The 19719-nt window shown below is 44.4% G+C and overlaps 1 protein-coding gene across 3 annotated transcripts in view; it reads right to left on the reverse strand.

The window, feature by feature from the left end:
• Positions 1–617: 617 nt before the first annotated feature.
• The window catches only part of TMEM132B (transmembrane protein 132B), a 219211-nt gene continuing 200109 nt past the window's right edge, over positions 618–19719 (reverse strand). For 2 of the 3 annotated variants that reach the window (XM_088175778.1, XM_014887571.2), the window contains 4 exons: positions 17855–18060; positions 9992–10265; positions 7718–7909; positions 618–6504 (listed from right to left, as the gene is read on the reverse strand). In XM_088175778.1, coding sequence (XP_088031904.1) covers positions 5350–6504; positions 7718–7909; positions 9992–10265; positions 17855–18060 — 1827 coding nt within the window. In that variant the 3' untranslated portion in view covers positions 618–5349. The remainder of the gene's footprint in view (positions 6505–7717; positions 7910–9991; positions 10266–17854; positions 18061–19719) is intronic. The other variant, XR_015807610.1, reaches the window with a different exon arrangement.

Here is a 19719-nt window from a genome sequence, read left to right on the forward strand (position 1 = left end):
TCCTGAGGCTGCTTCCCAGAGCCTGCAGGAGGCCAAATGACTGAGCTGTCAGGATTTCAATATTTCAGGATTTCAGTATTTATGGGGTTCTGGCTCTGCCAGAATTTCCAACCTCTGGAGCAAAAAAACGGGGACTCAACTTTTCCTTTTTTAGCATCAACAAGATACTTCCCTGCAGCTCTGATGGTGAGGTCAGTGGTCACTTCAGAATTTTGAGGCTTCTTGGAGTGTAATGGGAACTGTAGAGAATTCAGAGGAGTGAACCCAATGTCTGACCTGTGGTGATTCCCAGGGGAGAGCTCAAGGGATGGGTTTGGTTTGTTTGGTTTGTCACCTTTCCCCTTGAAATCTGAGCATGTTCTTTGCTCATTTGGGATGTTCAGCCCTCACTGTGTAAGGGAAAGGATGACAGAGCTCAGAATTCAAACCCTTGGGCAGTGGAATGCAGGGATTTGTGTTGCTTTGAGGCAGGAGACACACGAGAAATCCACACACTGGTGATTCCTGTTCACCTGGCAGGGGCACATCACCCTCAACCCAGCCAGCAGCTCACCCTGACCAGCATTGACACAAAATGGTTTAGTCAGATTTAAAAAAAAAAAAAAACAAAAAACAACCACATGAACATTGTGTTTATTTCTCCAGCAAAATCTGTTTCTTTCAGTCTTTCATTTGCTTCTCTTCTGAAGACTCAAGTCTTTATTTCAGACATCTGCCTATAGAAAATAAGTATTTTTTAAAGGGCACATTAAAAGATGAAAAGTGAAGCTTGAATAACTTAATCAGCATACAAATTACACAGATATAAAAGTTCTGTTTCATTGTCTTAACTTACAGTTTATTTTGTACAGAATTCATTATGTTATACATCTAAGACTTATTATATTGTATAAATATCTCGGGTGTGATGTATATACATATCCAGTGTTATAATTCAGCAATTAATGTATGCATTTCACAATACACTACCGTGTATTTCAATGTAGTGCACATGATTTAAATTCCATAAAAGAGCACATCTGCTATGAAAAATCAGCATTTCAGTCATAGGGGGTTTATTCCACCTTGCAATACAAGGCTTTTCTCCATTTTATAATGGACTCTTGGTGCTGTGTATGGCTGTAAGGGCTTCTTGTACATTCCCCAAGATGAGTTAAGAACCAGCAGCTCCAAACATGAACGTGGGGGTGTTGTACAGGGGGAGGAGAACAGGGCAGGGTCCCTAAGGGGTGGGGAAGGGGCACAGCCAGCCCCCAGAGCTGGGCAGGGTCCATCAGGGATGGAAAAGGGGCACAGCCAGCCCTGGGAGCTGGGCAGGGATGGAAAAGGGATGGAAAAGGGGCACAGCCAGCCCTGGGAACTGGGCAGGGATGGAAAAGGGATGGAAAAGGGGCACAGCCAGCCCTGGGAACTGGGCAGGGATGGAAAAGGGATGGAAAAGGGGAACAGCCAGCCCTGGGAACTGGGCAGGGATGGGGAAGGGGCACAGCCAGCCCTGGGAGCTGGGCACTGTGGGGTGAATAAAACAAAAGGTTCTGCACCCTTGAGAACTTCCAGCTCTCCCTTCCCTGCCCTGTGCATGCCCAGGCTCAGCTGCCCCTGCTGAGCTGCCCTGGCAGGGCTGAGGGTTGGCATCTCCTTTTTTTTTTTTTTTTTTGGGAGCTTTCCCCGTGCCCGTGTGCCATGGATGCAGCCCCTGCTCAGGCTGTTCCGGGTGTGTCTGTGGGATGTGCTCACACCACACACCCCAAAGCTCCCCAAGTCCTCTCTACACACTCCAAAAGTAAGAGATGATGTTGGTTTGGTATTGAATTACAGGTATTGCTTCCCTAGGCACCTACTGAAGCATAATTCTAATTAATCTGACAGTACAGTTCCTATTTTCCAGACAATTCTACTTTCCTGCATACATACTTACATACATACATTTTGTGTCTTTTGATCACTTGGCTACCATTGCTTTGTTCTCTCAAAAGCAGAGACTTCTATCAAAGTGTAAATGCTGTTCAGTTAACAGCAAAGTGGGATATTATATATTCCATGAATAAAATATTGTATTTAACAGCGTCACTGGAAAAATATTTAGGTGAATGGGGAAATTTGGGGGGAGGAGTTTAAAATAATTTAAAATTGAATTTAAATTAAATTTAGAGTACGCCCTCATTTTGAAATTAAAATTTGAGATATTTAATTTAAAAGGAACTGATCAACTCAGAACTATTTTGCATCAAGTATATTCATGTTGAATATATTTTCCTTTCATCTTACAAGAAGTAGCATAGATGCTCAAGCCAGGATAAATCCAGAATAACTCTACTTTATTGGTGTTATCCCAGTTTTACTGAAAATAGAAGAGTTCTCTCTTCCCACTTCTTTTCTTTTCTTTTTTTTTTTCTTGTATTGCTTTTTTTCCATGGTTGTATTGCCATTTTCCATGTAAGAGCTTTCATGTAATGACACGTGATGGAAAAGAAAAAGAAAAGTTTATGAACCTGCAGATTTTTCTTTTTTTCCCCCTTCATTGCAAGGTTTGGGGATTGGGTGTTTTTGTGCACAGCTGTCCCCAGTTCTGTGGTTTAACTGGTTCCCAGTAGCAGCTGTGCTCCTTCCTGATGGCCACTAATTGTGAGGATGACACCTCGAAAATTCAGCCACCAAAAACTTCCCTGAGGACCTTCAGGGTCCAGCTGGGATTTCACCCCTCAAACAAAACCAAAGAGAACACAGCCCCAGGCACCTGAGCTCCTGCCAGGGGGGATTTGGGGGCAGTCAGACCCCAGGAGCACCAGGAAAGGGCTGGCATGGCCCCAGGTGTCCTCTGGTGGCTCCATGGGTGGACAGCCAAGGTTTGGGACACCCCAGGGGGACAGCAGGGAGCACTTTGGGATGCTCCAAGGGAGATTTTCCCAGGTGAGGGAAATCTCTGATTTCTGTTACCGTGGGTGAGGCAGAGGAGCAGCCCAGGGACTCTGAAATGGGACCTCAGTGGGAATGGAAGGAAAAGTTTCCATGAGGAAATGGAGCCTTGGCAGGAATGGAAGGAAAAGTTTCCATGAGGAAATGGAGCCTTGGCAGGGGTGGAAGGAAAAGTTTCTATGAGGAAATGGAGCCTCAGTGGGATTTAAAGGAAAGGGTGAAAGGGTTCCATGAGGACATGGAGCCTCAGTGGGAATGGCAGGAGAAGTTTCCATGAGGAAATGGAGCCTTGGCAGGGGTGGAAGGAAAGATTTCCACGAGGAAACCGAGGGGTTTGCACTCAGGACTGGTTGGGCTCTCTGGCCCTGCCAGCAGATTGGTTCCTCTGATTTCAGGACTAAATCAATTAGTGGTTACTTTATATTATATTGTGCAAACAATAGGAAATAGGAGGGGTTTTTTTTTGTTCTGCTCTCTGGTTGGGCCAAATACAAAATAACACGTCGGGAAGAGAAGTTAAATTCTAAAAAGTGGTTTTGATGTTGTTAGTGATAAGGAATTCATCTTCCCTTATTTCCTGGATCATTGGAAAGGAGAGAACATTTGTTAAACAACCCAAGACTTCATGTGACGCACAATCCCTTATGAAACAGAAACATATCTGTGCTCTATTATTTTCTCTCCTCCAAATTAGATCATAACAGATGCCATCCCCTCCCTGTGCAGCTCCGTGCCAGCAAAAGGAAGTTTCTAATCACTTATATAAGCCTGGTGTCCTCACTTTTAGTCCTAATGTTGAAATTCCTGCATTTTGCAGCAGTTACATTAAATATATTCCCAGTTGTGGATTAGGACCCAAAACCAGAATTTCCCACAGTTTTCTGGTTTGTTCAAATGCCACCACTGAGCTATAAATTCAAATCTTGCTTTGATCTACCTAAAAGATGGGAACTCCATTATGGAAGGCAGCTGTAATTTAGCTCTTGTGGTTATTGCACAGGAACATGTGCTTTACTGAGGGTTTGAGTATTCTGTAGATTCAGGTTTTTCCTAACTGTAATTTCAGCTTATCTCAGTCATCCTTCAGTAAAAAAATACATGTGATGCATATGAAATGGCAGCTTTGAACTTCCAGCATGTTTTCCTTGATAAAATTGGATAGTCCCTTGTGTGACTGCAGTCCCAATGTGAATTTTCTTTCCTTTTTAATGAAACATGGTGTCAATTTTTTCTCTTTAATGGCTTCATGGCCAGGGATGTTTTAGACAAGGTCTGGGGCTGTTGAGCATGAACTTCTCTGGCCTGCTGAACTCTGCCACCTATGGATTCATTAGTCCAGAGTAACGGGGACTCCAAGCTTTGCTTATTTCCTGGGAAATTTCCTTCCTATTTTATGCATTTCAGTCCCACGTTTGACTTTCTCACTCAGATAATAACGTGTATTGTCAACCAAGCTGCTGTTTCAGCAAAGCATTCCCCTTCTGAAGTAGATGCTGGTTTGTTGTTTTTTTTTTTTACAGGTTATTTTTTCATATTAGCAGTGACAAAAGTGAACCCAGGGCTACTCCTTGATTTTTATTTTCCAGGGTTTATTATTATATTTACAGTTCCCTGTAAGAAGACACAAGCCTTTCCCAGTAAGAGTTCTAATTCCTTTCTATGTTTCAAATACTAACGACCCATATGGAAAGGAGGAAGATAATCAATGATGAGGGAGGTATCTCTGGGGGCTGAAGGAGATGAATAAAAAACTCAAAATCATTATAAATATTACCGTACTACACTTTGGTACAACCAAAAACAAAACGAAAAAACCAACCCCCTTAAAAGAAAACATTTAATGTTCCCTAAGTCAAATAAAATTCACAAACAATATAAGAAGAAATTAACCACATGGGGTTTTTTTTTTTATATCTGTAAAAAATAATAAGACTACTTGGCTGCATTGCACATAGGCAATAAAGTGAGATTCATTCCAATCCCTTTTTCCTTGAGCCTCCTCTCAGGCTGTAAGCAAGAAATGTCCACTGTGCTTTACAAAGGACGACGACCAGGAAAAAAAAAAATCAATGCAAACAAACATCCCTTTCTTTTCTCATTTACCACTGACCATGGGAGATGACAAACAAATGGAGTCTCCTCTGAGTCTGAGCGCAGTTGGATTCGCATTTTGCTCGTACCAGGCAGTACACAACAACAACAACAGCCATCGTGTGTGACACCTCCAACACCTACAGGGAGCTGTTTTAGGGGCACATCCTGGTTTGTGGTGAAACAGGATTAACTCAGCCAGCCTCTTGTACCTGCTCTCTGACATCAGGTTATCATCTCAGTACCTCCAGGCTTGTCTTGTTCCTATTGCTGACTGGACTGACTGCTCCACCATCCATAAACAGAAGGCATAAAGGTGATTACAAACATAAGAAAGTAGTTTTACATATTGTCTTGCAGTCTTTCCATATAGTCCCTAAGTTCCTTGGAATCACCAAGATTCATATCTTGGCATACCCATTTAATATTATCATCACTGTCAAATAGAATTGAGTTGGTGTAGGGGCCTCCATCCTCTGGCAGTATTGTTGTGTATGAAGTGAACTTTACTCGCTTCTGCTTTGGCCCAGAAGGATTTATAGGTTCACTTTTAACTTCTTTTTCACAAAGGTACTCAGAAGATCTGAGGATATGATTATGAAGAGTCTTCTGAGAACTCCCATTAAGGAGAAAGTTGCTTTCTTCAAACTGCATCCCTCTGTCAATCATGGTAGTGCACTCCTCTGACGGGAGCGAAATGTCCACTGGGTTTTCCAGGAGCTCCACCTCATTTCCAAGCCAGACCCAGTCATGGGAATGGGGGATGTTGCCTTGCTCACTCACAGCAAACCTTTTGTGCCTGTACTTCCAAGCAAATGCCACACAGTTAATCAAAAAGACCAAGATTGCCAAGCAGAAAACACAGAGCAGAGCGTACATGCCGATCTCCAGGTCTGTCAATCCTCTGGAAGTCAATGAGAGATCACTGGGACTGTTCTCCCCTGGTATTTCTACTTGGGTAGGGAACCCTGTGAAGGCAGTGGGGTTGTTTTGAAGCTGGCCATCCTCCAGGGACTCCTGATCAATGGGAGACACCAAAGTTGTGCTTTTGTTCGCATTGTCCTCGGGACCGGACACGTCCTCGTGGTTTTTGGACCAGTCTTGTGCTGTCCTCTCTTGTTCTGCAGCTTTCTCTATGGCATTGCTGGCATGGCTTTTGAAATCTTTCTCCACGTCCTCGATGTCGTTGGTGCTCCCTTTTTGGTCGGAATCTTTCTGACCAAACTTCACTTTGACGTTTCCTTTCCCCACTGCCAGGACGCTCTTGCGCTTGGTTTTCTGGCAGGGCTCGCTGATGACCATCTCAATTTTGATCAGGGGCCCCTGGCCGTCCCCTTCTGCCACCACCACGGGCCAGAGGGACTGCAGGCTGTGGTGTGAGGACACCACCATCTCATCCAGGGAGCTGATGGACATGGAGAAGTCCTTGGAGTCGTAGATGTCCAAGGGCGTCACCGACCCGTCACTGAACAGAACCCAAGCGCTCACCACGGCCTCCTGGGGAAAAAAAAAAAAATGTGTGAGAGAGACAGAGAGCACAAATCAGACGTTCTGGTGTTAAATCTGAAAAAAAAAAAAAAAATACAGAGTTTATCTTTGGGGTTTGTTTTTATAAAGAAAATGTAAATGTCTGCTCTGCTTCTCATTTTCTTGCAGGCTTGTGTTCTCCAGACCACTGAGGCATTTACCTCACCTTCAGGAACTATCAAAGAAACACTCATCTAAATTTAATAAAAGTGCTGGAAAAGACAATTGACAATTCTTTTTTCTCAGTCTGAAGTGGGAAGCCTCCTTTGAATGCCAGAGCCTCGTGATGAAAATAATCATATTTCCAACATCATGGTCAATTAGGTTTATAAAGGACCTATAATGGGGAATTTCTCTAATGCTGCAGTTCCAGTGCCTTCTGTAATACAATGAGCAGAGCTGGAATGTGTCAGGCCAGGGAGCCCATCCAGCCCATGGAACAAACTGGGAGCAGAACACATCTCAATGCAGTATTTTATATTTTCTGTCATGCTTTCAAATATGCAGGACTTGCAGTATGCAAAAGTGATGGTGGTCTTTCCTGGGAATTACAGAAACACCATTTTAATGTTTTGACCAAACCAATTTGTCTTCTTACTGCAAATTGCTAGTGCAAAAAATATAGTTACACTCTCTGCACTGATGTAGAACCTCAGTTCTATAAAATCTATTAAAAAAACCACATGCAGAATTTGTTCTGCGGTCTCATTAAAAGCTATTTAACTCCTCGGATTGTATGGTTCAAAGTAAGCACAAACTCATCAGTTTTCAGCAGCACAGGTCATGGAAACTTCTGTACCTGCAGCCAGAGGTCGTTTTGGCTGAGCTGATTTTGTGAGACAATTAATGAATGGCATTCCCAGCTCTGCTTGCACAGCCAGGCTTTATTTTCCCCCAGAAAAAGTGTTTTTTTTCGTGGCACACGCATGCTGTGTTTGGCACTGTGCATTCCCAGACACATCCATCCCTTTCCCTGTGCTGTGCAGGTGCCCAGACAGCTCTGCAGAATTTCAGGTCACTCTGAAAGGGCCTTGGCACCTGGGGTTGGTGAGGAGGATGAAGATCCTTTACTTCGAGAAGTGACTCCTTTCCACAGCCATGTATTCGTTATATCTGCTGCCTAAAATTTACAGCAAGCAGAGGGAACACATAAATGAACTGGGGGTGTTTTTTTGCAGCAAACCTGTTTGGGAGTCCTCAGGATGTCGTGGGCAGAGGTGGTGGCCACCATGGCTCTCTTGTTTGCTTTGCTGCTTTGTAAGGACACAGACAAGCCTGACACCAGCTGCACTCCCAGGTCTGTGATGGTCACCCTGTCATCCAGAACTATCACTGTCTTCTCTGCCAGGATGGAATCCGACAGAGGGGACAGAACCTGGGAGGAGAAAGCAAAAAACACCTTGCATCAAACAGCAATGAAGTGTTTTAAAGCAAGGCTGGCCTCTGACCAGCACACCAGATTAATCCTGGGTTTGTCACGTCCATGTCTGAGCCAGAGCTGATGTTTCCCCCAAGACATTACACTCAATTGCTGCTAAATTGCTTTATCTAAAAAAAAAAAAATAATTTAATAAAGCTACAAATCACTTCAGAACTGCAGTTTGATCTGGACAAAATATATATAATATAGAATAAATTAAATGGATTTTTTTTAAAAAAGTCATTTCTGTGGTGTCTATAAAACTCCCTGTGAATGCAGTGCAGCTCAGGACAGAGTGCAAGACACTGATTAACACTGAAACTCAGTGAGGGGATAAATAAGTGTTCAAAGGCTGGCTGATAGGAACTTGGCCTGTTGCCTTTCTAGGGACAGAGGACCTGAATGAAATGAAATTGAGACCTGCAAAAGAACTTTGAAAATCCCACTGGGTGCCTGCCTGCATTTTTCAATGCCAAAACATTCCTGCCAGTTGCTCTAAGACCTTGTTTCCAGCATTCTCAGAAAGAGACACATCTTTATACTGGTGACAGAACTTTGTGAACATTAAAAGGACAGATTTTCCCAAGATGTTCAAGCATATAAAGGTGCATGTAGATGTTTGGTCCAATTTCCCAGCAGTTATGCTCATGTGGCCCCACTGGAGTTAAAAGCAGCTGGCTGTCACCTCTTTCACCAGCCACAGAAACCTCCCTGTGTTCCAGTCACACTAAGATGGATAAACCCCTTCAAAAGCTGCACCTAAGGGCATTTTATGGAAGTGACAAATAATCACAATGAAACTTCCTTTTCTGTTTAGCATGCCCATTTTTTCACCTTTTTTTTTTATTATTATTTCAATTTTTTTCCCTGGGATCAATGAATTTCCTGGTGTGTGTGAGCCCCACCTGGGGCTGTACCTGCACCCATCATCCATCCATCATCCATCATCCATCATCCATCATCCATCATCCATCATCCATCAGTGGTGATGCCTGAGCCCTGGGGGTGTGTGTGAGCCCCCCCTGGGGCTGTACCTGCACCGTGGTGATGCCTGAGCCCTGGGGCTGTGTGTGAGCCCTCCCCGGGGCTGTACCTGCACCGTGGTGATGCCTGAGCCCTGGGGGTGTGTGTGAGCCCCCCCTGGGGCTGTACCTGCACCGTGGTGATGCCTGAGCCCTGGGGCTGTGTGTGAGCCCTCCCCGGGGCTGTACCTGCACCGTGGTGATGCCTGAGCCCTGGGGGTGTGTGTGAGCCCCCCCTGGGGCTGTACCTGCACCGTGGTGATGCCTGAGCCCTGGGGCTGTGTGTGAGCCCTCCCCGGGGCTGTACCTGCACCGTGGTGATGCCTGAGCCCTGGGGCTGTGTGTGAGCCCTCCCCGGGGCTGTACCTGCACCGTGGTGATGCCTGAGCCCTGGGGGTGTGTGTGAGCCCCCCCTGGGGCTGTACCTGCACCGTGGTGATGCCTGAGCCCTGGGGCTGTGTGTGAACCCTCCCCGGGGCTGTACCTGCACCGTGGTGATGCCTGAGCCCTGGGGGTGTGTGTGAGCCCTCCCCGGGGCTGTACCTGCACCGTGGTGATGCCTGAGCCCTGGGGCTGTGTGTGAGCCCTCCCCGGGGCTGTACCTGCACCGTGGTGATGCCTGAGCCCTGGGGGTGTGTGTGAGCCCTCCCCGGGGCTGTACCTGCACCGTGGTGATGCCTGAGCCCTGGGGCTGTGTGTGAGCCCTCCCCGGGGCTGTACCTGCACCGTGGTGATGCCTGAGCCCTGGGGGTGTGTGTGAGCCCCCCCTGGGGCTGTACCTGCACCGTGGTGATGCCTGAGCCCTGGGGCTGTGTGTGAACCCTCCCCGGGGCTGTACCTGCACCGTGGTGATGCCTGAGCCCTGGGGGTGTGTGTGAGCCCTCCCCGGGGCTGTACCTGCACCGTGGTGATGCCTGAGCCCTGGGGGTGTGTGTGAGCCCTCCCCGGGGCTGTACCTGCACCGTGGTGATGCCTGAGCCCTGGGGGTGTGTGTGAGCCCCCCCTGGGGCTGTACCTGCACCGTGGTGATGCCTGGCTCTCGCCCAGCCAGCACTCTGCCCTCCTGCAGCTTGGCAACCTTGGGCTCCTCCACCTTCATGAAGTCAGCCACCAGGTGGGTGATGTCAAACTGCCACTCCGAGCCCAGCAGGTAGCTCAGGTGGCCTCCAAGCTCCGAGGATTCGGCCACAAACTGAGTCAGGACCCTGACCAAGGCGTGCTGGTACTGCAGGGTGCAGCCTTTGCCTTTCTTCTCGTCATCCTCTTCATCCTCGCTGTCACGGGTGGGCCTGTGAACACATCCAGCTCTGTTACCTGCCCTGATCCCTCATTGTCCTCAGCACTTAATTGGATTTTATCACTTTCAGCACACAGATGAACATCTTGGGGAGGTGTTTGTGCAGGTTTTTGGTGCTGTGCAATTTAAAAGCTGCTGTTGTTTCCTGCAGTAAATCTGTTTCTTGGTTGGGACTGCCCAGCAAGTTGGAAATCTGTCTGGCATTGCTGGGATAAGTATTTTTTTAAAGGGCACATTAAAAGATGAAAAGTGAAGCTTGAATAACTTAATCAGCATACAAATTACACAGATATAAAAGTTCTGTTTCATTGTCTTAACTTACAGTTTATTTTGTACAGAATTCATTATGTTATACATCTAAGACTTATTATATTGTATAAATATCTCGGGTGTGATGTATATACATATCCAGTGTTATAATTCAGCAATTAATGTATGCATTTCACAATACACTACCGTGTATTTCAATGTAGTGCACATGATTTAAATTCCATAAAAGAGCACATCTGCTATGAAAAAATCAGCATTTCAGTCATAGGGGGTTTATTCCACCTTGCTTTTCTCCATTTTAGAATGGACTCTTGGTGCTGTGGATCCCCCTGGAGCCACTGCCCCTTCTCCAGACAGCAGGAAAAGGTGCAGAGGGCTGAAGAAAGCAGAGGGAAATGTTTAGGAGAGGGCAGTTGTGCAACAAAGCCCTGCAGCAGCTCATGGAGGTGGGAGATGTTTTACCACCCTTTCAACATCTGTATTTCTGTGCTCTTGCCCTCACATCTGTAACACCTCTGGCATTCCCTGCTGAGGCAGAGCCACCCCAGCTCATCCCAGCCCTGCTGTTCTTCACTGATTCCTCTGCTTCTGAAAAACCTTGGCTTTACCCCACATCTCACACAGTCCATGCAGTGTTGCTGTGCTCAGTCGTGCAGTGACCTCAGGTGGCTTCCAAAACCCAAAGCAGGCATTTATGCTCCCACTCAGGGCCTGGGTTACTCAGATTACCCCGTGCAGAAACAGCTGCACCATCAGACACATCTCCAGCATTTTCTGTCTGTTCCCATTTCAAAACACAGCCTGTGCAATAAAAGCAGCTTTCCCCAAAGCTCAGAGAAGGGATCACAGTGATTTGTACATGATAGCACTGCTGTCACACCTCACAGAGTTTTGTCTGCTTAAAGACCCAGTTTACCACCAATATTAATATTTCATATTTTTCTTTTCTCTTGTTCATTGCCTGGGACAAACACATGGATCCTCTTATGTCTTCCAAGTCAGGTATTAAGCAGTAGGTGGTCACACTTTTACTCATTATGCCCCCATGCTGTGGATTCATTGTTCAGAAATAATTCCTCTCCCTCCTGTATTTATTGAGCCTGAAGCCACCTCTATCTCCAGGGTGGGAAATACAGGGTAAATCTTATTTTTCAAAGTATTGCAGGAGGTAGTTTTGTGGTTACAGTGTCCCTTTATCTTCTCCTTTGAAATAGCAGCCATGAAAAACTATTATAAAACAGAATTGCTTTTGTTATAAATTGTTTTATGACAAAGTTGGCAGCCAGTAAGCTGAAAACATATCTAAGAAAAACCCTTGTGCTCTTCAAAATGACTGAAAGTCCCAGTGTTACAGAAGCCAATCCACTGGAAATACATTTTCAATGCATCACTTGTGAGCTGAATATTTACACTCAGCCTCAAGTAAATGGTCTGTGGTACCTTTTGGTTTTGTGTGTGTAAAACAAGTGTCCATCGTTACCTGCTGAATGAAACATCATTGAATAACAGTGGAATTGTTAGGGAAAAAGCTACTAAAATAGGATTTAGATTTCCCAAAGAAATCAGTGTCACAGAGTTTGATTAGCTGGGTATTTCAGGGAAACTTCCCTGTTGTTCTCTCCTTCCCAACACTGGTGTCAGTCTGAAGTCAGCTCACACTTGGCAAAGCAGACACAAAGAAAGTTCTAGAAGGAGGAATATTCATGGAGCTTCTGTGCTCCATATCCATCTGTGCTGTAAATGAATCCATGAACTCCTTAATGCTCCCATTTTCACTTTATTCCTCTATTCTGACCCTCTTCAACTCAGCTCTGAACAATCTCAGACTTTGGCCAAACCAAGTTCAGCTCTGAGATTTTGGGATTTGACCTTCTCCTAATCATACAGACAGTCACATCAGTGCCTGAGCAGAACTGGAGAAAAATGTGCAAAAGCTGTTCAGGTAAGGAGCACTTATGGGATTTGGGGTAAAAGAGCACAGAAGTGATGGGAACAGCCTTGTTCTGGGAAAACACACCCAGAGGCTGAGCTGTGTGCCTTGTAGGAAATGTTCACACATTCGACATCCACAGCAGCATCATTTTACACAATTCCCTTTCTGCTCCTGCTACACCAACCTGGAGTTTGTGCCTGCCCAGGGCAGGGCTTGGAACAAGATGATCTTTAAGGTCTCTTTCAACCCAAACCATTCTGTGCTTCGATGTTTTATTCAGATGCAATGGCTTGCTGTTATGTTTATTTATGTGCTTGTTTATTTCTACTTGCACTGCTTAAAACTTTGCACCGCTGGATTGTCCGAGAGGAAATCTATTCCAAACAACTGGAGGGAATTCTTTTCCAGTCCCAGCTCATAAATACGAGCTGTGGAATGACCAGAGGGGAGGATTGCTGCTCAGGGCCACAGAGGGAGGGAGCACTCCTGTCCTTATTTGCAGACTAGGACTGTGTGGGCAGCTGGTATTTACCACAACAAAAAGATGATTCAAGTCCAGCCCATTCCTTGGGGTATCTTAAATGCAAAGGCTCCATTTCAGCCCGGAAACATTTAGAGATGTTTATGTACTGCTCCTCAGAATCAGGTTTTCTATGGCAAACAAATGTGGAGCATCAGAAAAGGCTCTGCAAAGCCCAGGGTGAGCAAGGCACGTTCTTTGTAACCGCAGAGGAGAGGCAGGTTTAGGAAAAAATCTGAATTTTCAGTACAAGCTTTGCAAATCTGCTTTGCCAAGTCTCAAGTTCCTTCTGGTTTTTTGTTTTGTTTTGTTTCGGTTTTGGGGTTGTTTTTTTTTTGTTTGTTGGGGTTTTTTTGTTATTCTGTGTGTGTGTGTTTTTTTGTTGTTGTTTTTGTTGTTGTTGTTGTCGTTTTTTAACAAAGGATATAATTTTTCCACTTTAAAGCCACAAAATCAAGTGGCAGTAAGTCAGTGTTTTGTCTCCATGTGTGCAACAAAATGTTTTAGATCCAGTGAATTGCACAGTTCCCTTTAAACTCCTCATTACAGTGTTTTCAGTAAGCTTCAAATCCTTCATTAAGCAGGGAGCTCATTTTCTGCTTAACACAAGTCCTGGTGAATATCAGCTGTTGCTGCATATTGTGCTTTTTTTTTCCCCTTGGTCATCTCTGAAAATCTCTCTGAGTCCTTCTTACCCTATTTCTTACTGCTTGGCAAACTTGCTTGGAAGTTGGTTTTTTTTTTTTTTTTGCTTTTCTGGAGAGAGCCAAGGTTGCCAGAATTCCATTTAATTTACATTTCAGAGAGAGGAAGGCTTTGCCAGGGAGCTGAGTTAAAGCAGCAGCCAGTTCCAAGGGTGCCTGGGAGCCCTGATCTAATCAGGGATCTGTCAGCTCCACATTACACACATTGTCTCTGAGCAGTTGAAGTGTGTCTCTTTTAATCTGCACCCCTCTCAAACCAGCCATCACTTCTTGGGCCAGATGCTAATTTTCTGGTTTTTTTTTTAAAAAAAAAAAAAAACCAAACCCCAAAGAAATCAGTTTTGCTGGGTTTGGATTTGAAATACTCATTACAAAGAGTCGTATATTTAAAAAACATTTGCAACACCCCTAATTGAAAAAAAAAAAAAAATCTCAGATACAAATTACAAACCACTAGAAGGTGATTTAGTGGGAGCTACAGAAATAAGCTGCACATAACTCCACTCAGTTCAAGAAGAAATGTAATTTGGTACTTTTACAGATCTTGAAAATACAGCCTACCTATTAACCAAACTCTCCAAGGCCTTTTCTCCATAGGACATTAAAGTCAATTAACTAAAGGAGCAAATTTACAGCGTGTTCCAGCCTTGTGCAGATGCTGTTACCCACACATGGAATGCTTTGAATCCAATCCTCTTAATTTGCCTTAAAGTGCAGCTTTACTTCTGAGGGGCAGCACTCACTGAAGGTTTAACTAAAGCAGGTTTGGTTTTTTTTGTCCTGCTTTTAACTCAGGCCAACTTTTCCTGCTTTTGTCTCCAGAACTGCACAGAACTAAAACAGAGCTGATCAAATCCCAAAAACTCTGCCTGAAGTGAAGCCTGTGCTGGTGATATTGGGAATCTCCTGAAAACAATGTCCTATCCCAGCTGCAAATATTTACTGAAATTAAATTTCCAGCTTGTTCTGTGAGACTTTAGCCATGCAATTCCTATTAATGCAAGCTGAAGCCACTCAGGCCATGTAAATATGTGTGCAGGAACCTCAAGAAGAAGGTAATTATTTTGCAGATGCACGAGGAATAGAAATAAATGTTCTTGTTAGACTAGCAGAGTCTGCCTGGACCTCTTCTACACTCTAATATTTGACTTTAATTTAAATATACACCTGTTGTTTGCTGAGGCTGGGGTTTGTGCAGCCTGTGCTGGCTCCCTGCATCACTCAGGACAGGATTGTGGAGCTGAATTTCACCTGCCAGGGGAGGCTCTTCCTATCTGCAGCAGCACTCACCAGAGATCAAGTTCTCCTCTTGATAATATCAAAGGTTTGCCATGTATTTGCAGGCTGATCTGGTAAATTATATTGCTGCTCTTACACAGGGGAGATGAGCTGGGTTTTTTTTCCAGTTTCTGGCATAAAAGCAGCCTGTCTTTTCCTTTCTGGTCTCTTGCAGCAGCTCAGACCAGCTAAAAACCAGCACAGTTCAAAGTGTGCATGGGGTGTTTGTAAAAGTTTTGTAAAGATCCTGTTTTCTTCATTGCTTTGTGGAAATTATTCAAGAAGTCAGATAGGCAAACATGTCTGTAATCACATGTGTTTTACAATTACAGGCATGGCAGGGTTTATAGGGAGGAACAAGACATTTTATTGCCTCAACAACCATCCCTGGAAAGATCAGATGTGATCTGGGGCATGAAAACTCTTGCTCAGGTCTGGCAGAGAGCAGCTATATCCAGATGAAGAACAGCTATGCTGAGGCACAAAGGTTTCTTTTGTTAACAGCACCAAGAAAACCATTTAATTATTGGAATTAAATTATTGGATTAGATTATTGGAAACCCAGTTGTATTTATTTTGCCATCTGGCTCAGCCCCTGAGAGCAGTGAAGCAGCTGGGGCAGTGGGGATGAGACCCTGGGGCAGCCAGAGGAGAGCACAGAAAGTTTGGAGGTTGCTCAAGTGTCTCTGCACAATCCCTCTAAAAATACATTTTACCTGCTCTATATCGATAAATAACTTTATAACAATGTTTAGTTCCTGCTGAGGAGAGGAGTGGTGTGAGGACACCAACCCTGCAGGACAGGAGCAAAGTGGGAAATGATTTTGTTTGTGAGGTGAGCTATGGAGAGCCCACACTGCAATCCTGCCGTGACCAGAGCAGTGACAGAGTTTTAGTTTTGATTTCTGGGCTAAGTTTAATGGTGCCTAAGCCTGTTGTCAGGGACTTTGGAAAGAATTCTTGAGTTTCCTTCAAGGACAGATATCAAAAACCTCATGCAGATTGCCAATATTGGTTCTTGCATGAAGGTGAAGTTGAAACAACACAATGCTATGGCTTCACCTGCTGGGAAATGTTTGGGTTTGGGGTTTTTGCAAAGATAAAAGCACTCTGCTCACTCTCAAGCCTACAGCTCCTGACTGCAGTCCAAATGTCTTGAGTGCTTCAGCTTATCACTTAAAAACTCATAAAAACTCCCCCATGTTTAGGATTTTGGGAAACACACAGGAGGTGGAGGTATAAGCAGATTAAAAAGTAAAGAGAAAAGTCATAATAATAAAAAAAGAACCAAAATGAAAAGCCACTAAATCTCTGGTAAAGACCACCCAAATCTAAAAATAAAGGAAATGTAAAAACCTTATGTGCAAAGTAAATGTCAGAGTGAGCACCACTAATGCTGGCTCTGAACTATTGATTCAGAATAGCCTTGCAAAGTAAAAAAAATCCACATGAATGGTCAATAAAACAAGAGATCATTTATTTCCTGTTGAAACCTTTGCTGTTCAGCTGGGCATGGACCTTCCAGGGGGATGGCACAGTGTCCAAATTTCTGTCCCTTTTTGCAGCAGCAGCAAATGCTTTGCACCAAAACTCTGCAAAGTTTGCCAGCCTGCAAGCAGAGCGGGCTCTCAGAGCATTCCCTTTATTTCTGCTGGCCAAATAAATCAGAGGGAGACACCAAGGGGGAATTTCTAGAGCTGCCTGTAATGGCTTTAACTGGAGGATGCCCAGGTTTGCTAAGCAGGGGCTGGATTTCTGCTGCTGCAATAAACACCAGCCTAATCCTGCAGCCGTGTGCTCAGCAGAATCCCCACTGCTTTGAGCAGATCTGTGCCTCAGGGCTGGGACAGCACAGGCAGGAGAAGGGAAGTTTCAGGGCAGGTTTAAGCAGTCAGCTTAAATCCCTTCATTCCTCACCTAGCACAGCTCTTCCTGCTCAAACAGCAACTGCCTCGGCCACTGAGGCAAAAACTCTGATTTCTCTTGTGCCACATTCTCAGCACCTCTTCTGTCATAGCCAAAAAAAAATCCACATAATCAAGAGGTCAATCATTGCCCTTCTCTGCAGTTCTTGGTCTGGCTACCCTGCAAATCGTGTCCTGTGTGGTTTTGTGCCCTTATAAAGTGTTGGGAAATTCTCCTGCACTGCTGCCTGGGCTCTTCAGAAGCTGAGATGTTTTCCTGGGCACTGGAGAGCTTTGGCTGGAAGAGCCTCAGTGTTCAGCACTGCACTTGCTGCTGCCAGCAAGGCTTTTTCACTGGGTTATAAATCTGAGCTGCTGTCACACCTTTTCCCCACTAATATTTTTCAACTTTGCCTGAAATCCACCAGCACAGCAGCATTCCTGGAAGTTCTTAATATTGCAAATTGTGCAAGTGATGGTCATTAGAGAATGGGCATTTTCAGTAGGGAATGATGGCATCAAAGCTCAAAATCTCCACTCTCTTTCCACTCCCTTTTTTCCTGACCACTTTTTCCTGGTGGAACATGGTCTTCAGTAGGAGTTGTTTCTTAATTAATTCAGAGCTGCTAAGTAAAGCAGCAGCCAGGTCTGAAAATTTGGGTTGGAAGAGACCTGGACTGGTCACCTGCTCCAAGGCAGTGACACCTGGAGCCTTCCCTGGCTCTGCTGTTTGTCACAGCAGGCAGGAATTGAGCCCTGGCACTGCTGAATGTCACACACACACACACACACACACACACTCAGCTTTGTGTGATAGAGGTTGTGTGGATTAATGACTTTTAAACGGTACAGGTCAGAATAAACCACAGCAATTGTTGGGTGTTTTAATGAAAGGTGAGGCTGGTGCAAAGAGGAGAGTTTGGATTGGGAGGAATGCTGCAGAAATGGCCGTGTTCTAAAATGAGAACGTACCTTTTGTTGGAGGTGACAGGAATCCTCCAGCCTTTGATCTGGCTGAGCTCTGTGTCAGAGATCTCGATCTGCAGAGGGAGCCTGGGAACCCAGACTGTCACTTCCAGCTGGGTGGTAAAATGCTGATAAGTGAAGTTCACAATAGTATCCACTTTGCTCTTCATTTCCTTGCCATTAACGAAGATGGAGTCACAGCTGTCAGAAACCTTAAAAAAAAATATATATATAAAAAATGAGGAAAGGAATAAAAGCTCCTGAGGAAGAACAAGGATGATACATCAGTCCTAAGACAACAGTGCAAATGTGAGTCATGCATATTGCATTTCCAGTTTTCTAATTAGAAGCAAACAGTGATAAATGGACCCCAGGGAAAGAATTGTGCTTTCCTCAAAGGATACTACTCGAACTACAAAAATAATTTAATGATGTTATATAACCTGTGTGAATCTTTTATATTAGGCAAATTAAACTCTTCATGAATCAAGCTCCATGTGCATCAACGTTTATGTTTACAACTTGCTTAAAGAACCAGGAAGAAATGGGGCCATATGTTAGTAAGAAAAAGACTGACTCAGAACCATAAAGCAGAATCCTTTCTCTTTTCCTTGAGCACTGTAGTGCTGAAAGACAAAGATCCCCTTATGGCTCATGAGCAGAAGTGCAGCAGAAGCATTATTTTTTAGAACTTCTCACTAATTGTTTTAACAGAATGTATTCACGGTTGCTTCGTGGCATTCCATGAAATCACTGCTAAAACGAGTGTGTGGGCTGTGTACTACAACTCCTCTGCCCTCGGGGTTCCAGGGATCTTCTGGCACAAAATCAAGGTCCTGAGCACAGATCTTATTTATATAAAACCATGATGTAGCAACTAATTCAGTCTGCATCCTGGAAGACAGGAGTCCTTTGTCAGGAAGGGGCTTCTAATATATTTATAAATATGTGTGTGTAGTTGTAGATTATATACACAAACACAGAGCCGTGTAGAACATTCATGTATTTATTCATGTGCAATATTCGTGTTTATATACATGTATAACATGAGTTATACACCTGCACGTGTACAGGGATTTTATCTGTACGTGGTTTGCATTCTGCTTTGAGGAGAGGGAGGTGATCATTTCCCACACAGATTGGTTTTAATCTCTGAAAGCCACAGCTGATGATGTGCTCGTGGTCCTGAAATCCTTTTGTTCTGTCAGGACTGCTCTGTCTCACACTCTGCAAGGCTCTGGCACCCAGATCCAGAGGAATCCTGGCTGACCCCGTGTTTAAATTTTTCTGGAATTACTGAGATAACTCATGCAGGGTTCCCTCTGCAAACCAACCTCAAATCTTTTCAGATATTAGCAGGGATTAGGGGTTACTGGGCCAAGAAAAATTAGAGAAGATCTCTGGCAGATGCTTTGTTTTGCTCAAAAAAAACACAATATCCAGCTATGAAGTAAAAGATCTGTCCTTCCATATTTGCCATTTTCAAGTCAGCTTCTCAGATCCTCCTCAACAGACTGAAACTACAATTGCTCATTTACAAAGAAGCTAAGCCAGGAGATGAGGGATGGGGGCAGAGGAAACCAAGTCACTCTTCTGGAGAGAATACTCCTCCACATAAATGCTTAATGAGCACAAGAATATAAAAATAATAAATCCAGATAATCTGATAAAGAGCTTAGAATGGGCTTCAGGCTCAGGAGTACCACAAATGAGATGGAGCATACTTGGAATCTTTTTTTTTCCCTCCCTCATAATGTGTCACGAGTGTCTCTGAAAGTTTAAGCACATTAAGCAAGCCCATTAATTGAATGAGCAGTTGAGACTCTAAACCATAAAGCTTACATCTAGGGAGTTATGTGAGAATTAATACA

The sequence above is a fragment of the Sturnus vulgaris genome, chromosome 19, assembly GCF_052056855.1.
Source record: "Sturnus vulgaris isolate bStuVul1 chromosome 19, bStuVul1.hap1, whole genome shotgun sequence".
Classification (NCBI taxonomy): domain Eukaryota; kingdom Metazoa; phylum Chordata; class Aves; order Passeriformes; family Sturnidae; genus Sturnus; species Sturnus vulgaris.